The following is an 11,885-nucleotide window of genomic DNA, read 5'->3' as shown; positions in this document are numbered from 1 at the left end:
GGTAAAGAGGGTAAAGCTTCTAGTGAAGTGTACCAGGGGCCATACTTTAATCTTTGAATCTGAATTGAACTTGTCCTACCTATGTATGTATGTATGTATGTATATATATATATATATATATATATATATATATATATATATATATATATATATATATATATATATATATATATATATATATATATATATATATATATATAGCTGTGCAAAACGTAACTAATGCATATCAATGTGAATATATAGATTAACTTAATAGCTTGATGTATTATAGGCTTCGTATAACTGAAATAGTTTTGCTAATTTATTGGATTTCAAACAAGAATCAGTGAATGCTATGGTTACAGTATTTCTGTTGAAACACATTTGGAAACACATAGGCTACTATAACAAATAACTATTAGCACTTTACATTAACTAGGCTACATGCATTTTAACTGTTTCACCACTCAGTTAAGTGTCAATCTTTTTTTCTAACTTAAAATACTGTCACTTTCCATCAAATGTGATAAGCCTATTGCTTTCTTATGAAATAATGTATGATGCCAAGAGCATCTGAACCCTAACCATTAATTTAATTATAAATGTTTAGCTGATAAATAGGCCGTGCAAAGTTAATGTTCTTTAAATTTCCATATGGGTCAATAACTTAAAGGAAGTAAATTGACTCTCTAAATCAGTGAATATTAGAAACAAGATTTTATTTCAGTGGTATGTATACATCTAAATATGCATATGTTTTATGTATTACCTCTTAAGATAGTAGTATTAGCAATACTTGCAAACACATTATACCATCATGTTTTCACTGATATAACATTTTTAAATCTCATATTTTATTTATTTTTATTTTTATTTATTTATTTATTTTTGCTATATTTTGACTTTATTGACAAGTTTAAATCCCTTGAGTGTGTTTTACTGTTATTATTACCATTTACTATTTTACCTGACTTAACAGCACCTAAATGTAGAAGTAACTGAGTAAAAGTGTAGTCGGTGCAGAAATTTCCCCCTCTGTGTGATAGCCTATCTCGTGTTATATTGTAATCAGATCCTTCATATCAATGTGCAAAGTTATTCTATATTGGGCAGTTGACACGGCTTCACAAAATGGTGATTTGCATGTAAATTCTTAATTTGTAAAAAAAAAAAAAAAAAAAAAATTCTTAGTGACTGTGGTGTAGAGGAGTCTGACAAAGATTTTATGACACAATATGGTGGAGTATCCCTAATGGATATTTAAAGTAAGTATAAAAAATTACTAGTTAGTCTCTTGATACTACTAATAAAATGGTATTTTCCATTAGTCAGGTTGATGTTCAACATACACTAATCTCATGTACATGTTTAAGAAAAAACTTTTTGCCAAAGACAAAAATGCTGATCTGCGAGGCTTCAACATTTGATGTAGCAAAGTTTATTTTTATATTTTCAGAATCAACCAGCCTATATTTTCCTAATCTCCACCCTCGCCTCGGTTCAGAGGGATTTTTTTTCCTCTTTTTTTTTCTTTCTTTTTTTTCTATGTGCAGCTGCCATGTAGCAGAGGGAGGAACAGCTGGCTGAGGGAAGAGCCAGCCCGGGGAGTCAGTCACATTCCTGGCTGGGATTCAATGACTGAACCAGACACAAACAAACAGAGAGGGCGAGAGAGAGAGGCAGAGGGAGAGGGAGAGAGAGAGAGAAAGAGAGAGAGGGAGGGGGAGAGAGAGACTCACACATTGAGTGATAGGGGAGACAGACTGAGAGTACGCCAGACTGAGCAGACGAGGCATATTTCAGGCGCACATTTGGAGTGCGTAAAACCGCAGGAGCGCATAGAAACACAGTAACCGGTGATTGTACGTTGGATAATACGAGTTTGAGTCTCGGAGTTGTCGACTTTAATTGCGTCTGCTCACAGGAACTGCCCCTATGAATTCAGCAGCCTTCAGTTTTCTGAATGGACGCGCTGGGAAGCTTCTCCGGTGACATGGAAATGCGCGTTATTGAGCGTGAAGCCGGATGCTGAGGACGCCCGATCCGATAAGTCATACCCAGCTTTCATTTTGAGTTTGAACTCTTTTCTAACTGGCTACAACATGGAGGGTACGAGCTTTCAGCCCCATCCCGGACTTCAGCAAACTCTGAAGCAGTTCCATCTGAGTTCCATGCGCTCTCTCGGTGGACCGGCGGCGTTCTCCGCTCGGTGGCACCAGGACTCGCTCTTCGGTAAAGATGGAAAATCCGCAGAGATGATGCTCACTCTGCCGGCACAGACCCCTCCGGTGATGTCCGGTCCACTTTTCATCCCGTCGGACCGCTCCACGGAGAGGTGCGAGACGGTCCTGGAGCGGGAGCCCATCTCCTGCTTCGTGGTCGGCGGCGAGAAGCGCCTGTGCCTGCCGCAGATCCTCAACAGCGTCCTCAGAGATTTCTCCCTCCAGCAGATCAACTCGGTGTGCGACGACCTGCACATCTACTGCTCCAGGTGCACGGCGGACCAGCTGGAGATCCTCAAGGTGGTGGGGATCCTGCCCTTCTCGGCTCCGTCCTGCGGGCTGATCACCCAGACGGATGCTGAGCGCCTCTGCAACGCTCTCATCTACGGCGGTACGTACCCCCCTCACTGCAACAAGGAGTTAGGCTCCCTGGAGTTGGAGCGAACCGAGAAGAGCTTCAAAGTCTACCATGAATGTTTCGGTCGGTGTAAAGGCTTGTTTGTCCCGGAACTGTACACCGGCCCGAGCGCCGCCTGCATCCAATGCATGGACTGCAGACTCATGTTCCCACCTCACAAGTTTGTGGTTCACAGCCACAAGAGACTCGAGAACCGGACAGTCCACTGGGGGTTCGACTCCGCCAACTGGCGGGCCTATGTGCTCTTAGACCCGGACTACACCGGAAAGGAGGAGAAGAGTCATCTGGAGCAGCTGCTTAAAGAGTTAAAGGAAAAATATGATCTGACGGGCAAGCTGTCCAGTAAATCTTGCAGAGTAAGTCCTGTTCTCTTTCACCTCATTATTATTAACCATCACTCATTGTCTTGGAGGAATGCTACAGTCTGTAGTTTGTTTGTGTATGAGGATATTTCAACAGCCCCAGGCCAGCTACAGCATCTGCATTCATTAACATTCACTTTGGGAAGGCTTCCTCCTCATTAGGGCCTGTCTGCTCTGATTGACTGTTTGTTGCCAGTCTTATCAGGACCCCCCCATACACACACACACACACACACACACACCAGGGTTATAATGCAAATCACATGTCACATCACATCTCTTTCTGTGTTTCGTCCCATTCTGTTCCTACACCCTCAAACACCTCGTAGAAAACCCACGCGCACCTCATGTGTGTCTGGAAAAGGTGACGGTGAAGCCTCTAAAGATCAGCTAACACCCCCAGAGCATCCCTCCCATCCTTCTACAACACCCCCCTCCAGGGTTACCCAAGGGCATCTGCATTATGATGGATAGAGTCCTGATGATATATTTTATTAGACTGAGGGGGGAGGTGGGGGAGGAAGGGGAGCCCATTATGGTGCCACGAGGTGGGGAAGGGGATAAGAGTTTAATGAGGTTTGGGATATGGAAATGTGTGTGTGTGTGTGTGTGTAATAGAGAGGAGGAGGAGGGGGAGGTTGTGGCTGGATGGGATAGGATAAGGTGTGTGTGTGTGTGTGGGTGTGTGTATGTGTGTCAGTCACCTTCCACGCTCCTTGCGTGGGTCAGAGACGTTTAGTACGGACAAAGGGCCGGGAGACGAGGTGGCTGTTCATACGTCACAGAGCAGCTGTTGTGTGGGACTCTGCTAATGAGTGGACATCTCTGTATGCATCACCATGGTGCTGCTCCGCTCCAGCATGAACAGGAGCCAGGAGATGTCTCACAGGGAAACCTCAGTGCTCTCACTTACAAAAAAAAGAAAAAAAAACCTTCCAGAAATGTTGTTGGAGGTCGTCAGTGTCAGAAGATAGGAGATCATGTCGATTTGCATCTCCTGTGTTTTGTTTTGTTTCATTTTCAGCCCAGAAAATACTAACACTAAGCTCTTGAACGCAGCATCCGCAGCTGATTTATATCATGTTACCTCGAGGAATTGGACACAGACTCCTGACAAAATCTTTGTACAGTCCAGATATATCTGTCTGCGCTAAAAACACGCCTGCTGCACCTGTGGTTAATTTCCAGCCGAACCTGCAGACAGCAGGTCTTGATGTATCACCTGTGAGTTATATATTCTCTCAAAATGGTGAGTCCTGCGCTGACAGTCTTTCAGTGTGTGTGTGATATACACATGGCCCGAGCATCACGGAGAGAGAGAGGGGAGAGCGTGGCGGAGGGGGCAGTGCGTGTTTGCTGTGGTTCACTGTCAGTCGTGTCCCAGTTAGCAGACAGGCCTGGTCCTCGGGGAGCTGCACACCAGCGCTCTCCCCATACATCAGCCTGACAGGCCAAGCTGCTGAAAGGCCGGACGGAGGCTCGCAGACCGGCGCTTGGCTCAGCTTACCCATGAAACAAAAACTCAATGTTATCAGTCTGCCTCAGCCTCCCTCTGATGTCAGAGTGTTTTATTAATAAGTGGGAGCCTCAAAGGTTACCTCCTCTGTATCATGTCTAGACTCCCACCTCATCTACCTCACCTGGTGGCTGATGCAGATACAGTGTAGGCCCCCCCGAAGAAGATGCTGAGAAAATTAATTTGGACGGTGTGTTTTATGGCGGAGTGGTTTTGAAGTGGACTTTTCTGAAATGTATTCTGGTTATTTCTAATCTGTGAATTTGTCGGGAAAACAAAAAAAAACTGCAGCAGCCTCCTCACAAAAGCAGAAGCCAGATCAGTGGAGGGAATGAGAGCAGCCACCATTGTGTCTGTTTTGCATCAAATCCAGCATTTGGTCATTTAGCCCCTTTGCCTAATGTGCAGATGAGGGCAGATTGCCGAGAGGAGGCTGCAGACTCTCTCATTCAGAAGATGCAGGGTGTGTGAGCCAGGCCTTGACATGTGTTGTCAAAGGGCCGTGACCCCTGACCTCTCCCCAAAGACACTGACCCAGCCTTCCCCCATTCTTTTCACACCATCCAATCACATGCCCTTGTGTCCAGTCCACTGGCCAGATGGCTGTCTGATAAAGGACGAAGGGATATACAGTGGACAGATAACCAACCTCGCTCAACTGAAGCTGTATTTCTAATAAAGCATTTTAGAGCTGTTTATCGGAGACAACAACAGACATGCTGCCAAAAAATGGAAATTTTATGGGAACCAGAATTTTGAATTCAAATGACTTTGCTCGATTGTGTTGAATCTTGCGTGTAATAATTCAAATGTTAACTCTCCGATTAGCATGAGAATCTTTAAGAAAGGGGATTGGAATTGCAAAAACTTTGTTTTTTTTTAAGCCAAAGTCAAATACTTGAGCATTAACTGTAAAAAAAAAAAAAAAAAAAAAAAAATCCCTAAGAAGTGAGGGCAATGCGATCAGTCATCTGACTGAGTAGAGAGTAGTAAAAGGGGGCTCTGGAGGACTGTGTGGGCTCTCCTTAATGGAATGGATATTAAAGCCATTCAACTGAGGCCAATTTATGCTCTTTCTCATCCCATTGTTCTCCTCACTCGATCAAATTAGCCTCAAACCTGGAGCAAAGCAATCAAGTGTGTGTCAAAGGATGAAGAGTTGTGTGTTTTTGGCTATTAGCTGTTATTAAAAGTGAATGAATGAAAGAATCTCGCTACCTCTGCGCCTCTCAGGTAGCTGCGTGTAAATCTGGATGTGCGTGGGCGTCTTTATGTACGGTGAGTGTATGAGTGTGTTTGCATGTAAACAGGCGAGTGTAATGACTGGATCAGCTGTGTGAGCCAGATTAAAATGAGCTCACTGCCGGCTCATTTCCATTCCCATCTGTCTGCTGACCTCTGGGAAGCCCTGAAAGCTGACATGGTGCATCTCTTTGGTCCTTGATGGGTCTGTCTGCCCAGCGTTGACCCAGCCAGCTTAGATGCAACCCAGCCACATCACCCAGATAAACAGCCGAGTCAGTCTCGCTCATTCTGGGTGCTGCAGTACCACGTCTCTGGTATAGTTTGTGCTTAAAATCCCCTTCTCCCACTTATACTTGAGTTGGAATTATCACTCTTTTGAGAGCAGTCGCCTAAGTCCTAGACCTCCCCCTCTGCACCCAGCTCCTCACTGACCAGCCCCCCCCTCCCAGAAGTCCATCACCTCGTCTCCGCAGTGACTACTGGACAGAGCTTTGTGGCCAAAGCAGGGACGGCGTGTCAAGTCAAAGGGGGTGTCAGGAGCTCCCAGGGGTTGTGGCCTTCATTCTGGCGAGGGTGACCCCATGTTAAAAGGGTGTCAGCTGGGGTTCTGTCATGGGTGATGTGTACTAAAGACCTGCCGCCTCCTTTGTTTGAGGGCCAGGCTTTCAGAGGCTGTGAAGTGCAGCCATTTCTCTTTGTTAGTGCCTTGTTTCTTTAGGTGCTGTGTGGATAGGTCTGTAACCTCCAGCCTCTCCCAGGGTGGGAAATCCACGCTTGTGAGTTTGCCATGTCATTGGTTTCCTGGCTTCCATTGCTCTTAAAGACAGATTGGAGCCTGTAGTGGTGTCTGCATGTCTAATAGAGACAGAGCTGGATAATAATTTACTATTATTGTTCTTGTTTTGCTTTATATTATTACTGTTTCAGTGGAATCGCATGGGCATAGTATGAGCTTTCCAATTTCTAATGTCCAAATAAATGTCTCATTAAGCTCAGTTTAAATCAAACTAAATAATGAAGGTTTGTTTTATGCATAGGAAGAGTTTTGTCTCATGTAATACATAATAATAGGCGGATAGGTTTCCATACTGTGATACACATTGGTATCATTGAAAATATCCATATTAATAGTGTGATGAGTCAGACCATACTGTCTCACCGAACTCCTTCATAAAGACAATTCTGTGATGCGTTTCAGATGACTGCTGTCGGTTTAAGATATTACAACAACAACCACAAAATTCATGAGAAAGATAATCAGGTTACTTTTTACTTTGATATGTTCAAAATATGTTGATAATAGTTTAGTTTTTTTATGTAGATGACATGGAAATGCTAAAGTTTTACAGAATCATGCAAAAAAATAGGTGAACAGTAAAATATTCTTATCAAACCACAAGAGCAGAATAATAATTCTTATAAGTCTTATAAAATTATAAATATTAGAAATACTTTTGAAAACAAAATAGTGATTTAAAAGGAGATAGTCTGATTAGGCAAATAAATATCAGGACTAAACTGTCTGCCGCCACTAAGCAGAAAATTTAAAGATAAAACCTCAAACAATTATTATTCTGTCAATATAAAGTGTTGCCTGTTTGGTTTTAAGAGGACGATGGTTCACTCTGCTCCTCTCTAAACCTCGATGACACAGCACCGAGCTAATGTGTGAAAGACTTCTTGTGTAACTCATGGAGTGAGGGAGGAGGATGATTAGTGTTGATCAGTGAAGATGAGATGAGGGAGGAGATGAGCACTGGCTGCGACCACAATCAACAAGCCGGTCCGTCAGCCAGTCGGTCCGTTAGTGGCAGAACAGATGCCTGTATTGGGTTAGTGTTATTCCACAATCATCATCAATTCCTACTCGATCACCTCCTGATTTCCAGCTCTGTGATTAAGAGTCAGGCCCATCTGGTGCAGAGACAGGAAATCCTGGAGTCTGCATCTGCTGCTGGCTGAGCTACTAATCTGCTACAGTCAGGGGGGTTTAAACTCTGATAATCCTACATAACTCCTGGAATGCAGAGACCACAGTGCACATCAAAACCGTCATCTTCTCTGGACATCGTCTTCAGGAAACACAGACAAGTCACCCACTCTCAGCCGTGGACTCTCTCCTCCTTTCCCGGGGCCCACTCAAAAGCATCTTCACAATTTATAACCAGTCCCTCTGGAATTTAGTAATTAGAGCATGGATACTGCAGAGAGTATGTTACATGTTACGTGGAGAAACCAACAGATCGGCTGCACATACCAATTAAAGCGCGTTTTCTGATGAGGCTTCCGAGGCCAAAGACGCAATATTCATTACCTTAAATTTTCTCTCTGTTTCTCCTTAATCACCAGCAGCTCTGAGCTACAGTACACAACTGTTGGACCACATTGGAGATGTGGTAATGGAGCTCCAGCCAGAGCAGAAGTAGGCCCTGCTGGTGCCATATGACAAATCGGCATGCTGCTCTCGCCTACAATCCGCCCACCGACCACCTCCAAAGCTATCAGGAGGATTAGCTCACGCAGCTAAACCAAACAGACTGCTCAGTGTTTCAGAGCGCTTTTGGTCCAAAATCTTGCGCCGTGCTTCCTGTTTTGATGGCCGGCAGATCACAATTGCGGGGTCGCTGCTATCGTTTCACTTGCAACTGGTGCGGTGCCAAGTTGCAGTTACAGTACGGCGCTGTCTGTGGCTGAGGAAGGAGGAGAATGAATGTTTTAGGGATTTACACGACTCCCTTGCTCTTTGGGATATGCATAATTTATTTTAGGATTAGGATGGTTTAGATTAACTTTGAATTCTCTGCTGAGTTGAGAAGACGGCGAAACAGAGGAGACACACACACAGGGGGCGGGAATGTGCTTTTGTCTTCCGTCTGCCGGTGACAGAAAAAAGCTAAGTAAGGGGCTCGATCCCAGGGAAATAAAGCGCAATACAGACCCCGTTTTTTGTGTACGTGTGGGCAGGTGCGCGCCTCAACGTTTGGGAGGCCTCCGTCAGACTCCACACACTCTGAGGAAGGACTCGTCCTCAGTTGGAGGCTGCTCCGTACGCTTGTGATTGGAGGGCGGTTGTGGTTGCTAAGCAGAGCTGCTCTTCCTGTGCTAAATAAGAACTTCGTGCTCTCTGGCTGGTGGGCTCAAAGAAGCGCGCCAGAACACACACACGCACGCACACACATGTACGCACAGACCTCATAGTTCATAGACCTCGTACAGTACAGAGACCTCACCCTCCTCCGTTCACTGCCCATCCTCTTTCGCTGTGACCTCCGTGCTGTGACTCCACGAGTCTCTCCTCCTCCACCTCCTGCTGCCGCTTTCCTTTCTCCAACTCCTCCTCCTCCTCCTCCTCCACTCTGCATCACACACACACACACACTTCTCCCTCAGGTCAGCATGCAGCAACACTAGTTTAAAGCTCCCCTCTTCATCACCGAGACCTCCTTGTCTGACACCTCCTCTGCCCCGGCACCATCACTCACCTCCTCCATTTGACACCTCCTCGACCCCGTAGGACACACACACACATACGCATACACACGCACACACGTAGACAAAGACACACACAGAGACACAGACACAGGCTCTCCTCCTCTCCCCCACTGAAATCTCCTACTGCACTCCCCCTCACACTGCATTATACTTAGATCTCCACCTCCACTGTAGTGAGCACATGCTGTATCAGTCTGTATTCAGACTGGCCTACATACGCCGCACATTTATCACTATGCTGTTCCAGGGGTGTGAGAGCTGCTTGTCTCGTTTTCAAGAGATTAAAACTCGCCGTCCATCTTTAGTCTATTTTTTTTTCTTTGATTACACATATAGATAGATAGATAGATAGATAGATAGATAGATAGATAGATAGATGGATAGATGGATAGATGGATAGATGGATAGATGGATAGATGGATGGATAGATGGATAGAGTGGTAGTGCTACTTTGTCAGGGTGACCTCATAACCAGCCTCTATCTCCTTCTCCTGGCTTGTTTCAAGAGCCCACTAAATGAACAAATGAGTGGGATCCACATTTTCAGCTCTCTCCAGTTTTGCCGTGCTATTACACCTATCATCTCATGTATCTGCTGTTCTGCCAGGCCGTTGCATCTCAAAATCTGATCTAACAGCACCATGTTTTTTTTTTTCCCCCTCCATCCGACAACAAGACCCGTAGCGCCCCGAACGGACCGGCTTCCAACACCGCTTGGTTTATCTCGGGGGGTCAGAGCTTCGGAGCAGCAGAACAATCATTCAGTGTTGGTGAAAGGCTGCAAGCCCCCGTGTGCTCTTCAGACCAGCTCGACATGCTTTCTTGCAGAGATGGAGCAATGCAGCATTGTCAGCAGGCACCCGTATCAAATGAATTCAGCACAGCTGTCCTAGCAGACTCTGTTGCAGCGAGGGGGTGGGGTGGGGGGTTATTTATTCAGTATTACAGTCACACCGGGGTCTGTCATGGTCACCCTTTGCCACAGAGTCATCTGGTCAGGTGGACCTTTTTTCCCCCCGTTGACCTTGTTAGTCTTGTTTACTACCTAATTCGAAAGCAGAATACGCTCCATCTCTGCACATGCATCTGACTAAAGAGTTCTCCACCTGCCCCACCCCGCTCCCTCCTCTTCCTCTTTCTCTCTCTATCAATACAGCAGGGTCTACATTTATAGAGACAGGCGTACAGATGGGCCATGGTCGCTCACATGCCGAGAACACCTCTTCCCTCAACCCCCCCCCCCCCCCCCCCGCCCCTCTAGTGCCGGCCCCCCCACACCCTTTTTGCAGGTGTCTAATAGTTGCTGTGTTCACTGTGCCGGCTGCCCAGCGGGGCCACCTGCCTCCCTGCGCTTGTGGAGTTGACAAGCGTCTGGCTTTATTTCCAGCCAGTCGACGAGCGCAGACACAGACAGCCATGGCCTGAAATAGAGCAGGCCCTCCCTTTATCCTATAATGACGGGACTATTATAAGCCTTGTGTCTTAAGCAGTATATGGTCGGTGTCAAGAGAGCAGCTAGCGCACACATCATCTTGAAAAACGTCAAGCTGCTTTTCAGATTATCATCAAAAACGCCATAATCACCTCTCCTTTTGGCACCAACAGCCGTAATCTTTCACTCAGGAGTGTGTGTTTCAGTGGAAGGTCATGCGACCTTTGATGAGATGATGAAGCCCATTATTCAAGAGAGGCTTAGAAGAAAATATGAAGATTACATGACAGGTTTGAACTCGCAAATACGGCTCAAAAACACAAAACAAACACATCTTGGAGATAATCAATTCACTTGTGACCTTGTATCAGTGTTAAATCATATGCAGAGATGAGGGTCAGGTTCGGGCATCTGCTCCATATGGAATGTATGAATTATTCCAGAGGTAATAACAGGACATTGTTGGTGCACTCATCTTCACAAAGACGCCCATCTCTGCATGTCCATATTTAATTCACCCCTTTCAGCTGCTGAACTGTACAGGCTGCTGATATAATGAGTCCCTCCAAAGAGATTAGTCGCCCTATCATCAACACAGCTCCCTAATTTCTCTGCCTTTGTTGTGGTGCAGGCTGTACTAAATGGGATAAAGGGGCTTGGCCGGACACAGTGGGAGGAAGTGGCTTTTGTGCTGCTAGCAGGTGCAGTGGAATGACAGTGGGTTTTTTGGGGGGCAACGTACTGTATGCATGTGTGCGCACACGCAAGGCCGCATGTACTGTATGCGTATAGTGCGTGCGGTGTGCGGTGCCGCGTCTGGCCAGGCCAGAGGGGTATATGTGCTCCCCGAGTGCCGCTGAGATACACCAGGAACCTCTGGAGCTTGACTTGAACCCTCAATCACAGGGCTCCTCAGGGGTTTGCAGTAAATTCTTCAGGCGAATGGTTTTCTCTCCCCTTCCTCCTCCTCTTTCTCTCTCTTTCTGCTCACATCTGGTGAACAGCGCTAGCACCCCTGTCATCTTTTACTGCGTTGAGGTCATTTCCACCCTATCGGTAAAGTGGAAACACATGATGTGCAGGGTTCGGCCTTAATGGGGTGGGGCTGGCATGGACCAGCACTGACACAGCTTTACAGCCAAGAGCTGCCAAAACAGCCTTTCTGTGGAATGCTTCCGAACTTCAAAATTAAAGACATTTGGGGTAAATAATGTTGGAA

At 45.9% G+C, this 11,885-nt stretch overlaps 1 protein-coding gene across 1 annotated transcript in view; it reads left to right on the top strand.

Moving 5' to 3' along the window:
- Positions 1 to 1,744: 1,744 nt before the first annotated feature.
- Positions 1,745 to 11,885, top strand: part of skib (v-ski avian sarcoma viral oncogene homolog b) — a 31,483-nt gene continuing 21,342 nt past the window's right edge. The window contains exon 1 of the mRNA XM_083971006.1: positions 1,745 to 2,975. Within this exon, the coding sequence (XP_083827132.1) occupies positions 2,082 to 2,975 (894 nt within the window). The 5' untranslated portion in view covers positions 1,745 to 2,081. The remainder of the gene's footprint in view (positions 2,976 to 11,885) is intronic.

This window comes from Trachurus trachurus (genome assembly GCF_905171665.1).
Source record: "Trachurus trachurus genome assembly, chromosome: 5".
In the NCBI taxonomy this organism is placed as follows: Eukaryota; Metazoa; Chordata; class Actinopteri; order Carangiformes; family Carangidae; genus Trachurus; species Trachurus trachurus.
This window is presented reverse-complemented; position numbering and strand designations above follow the sequence as displayed.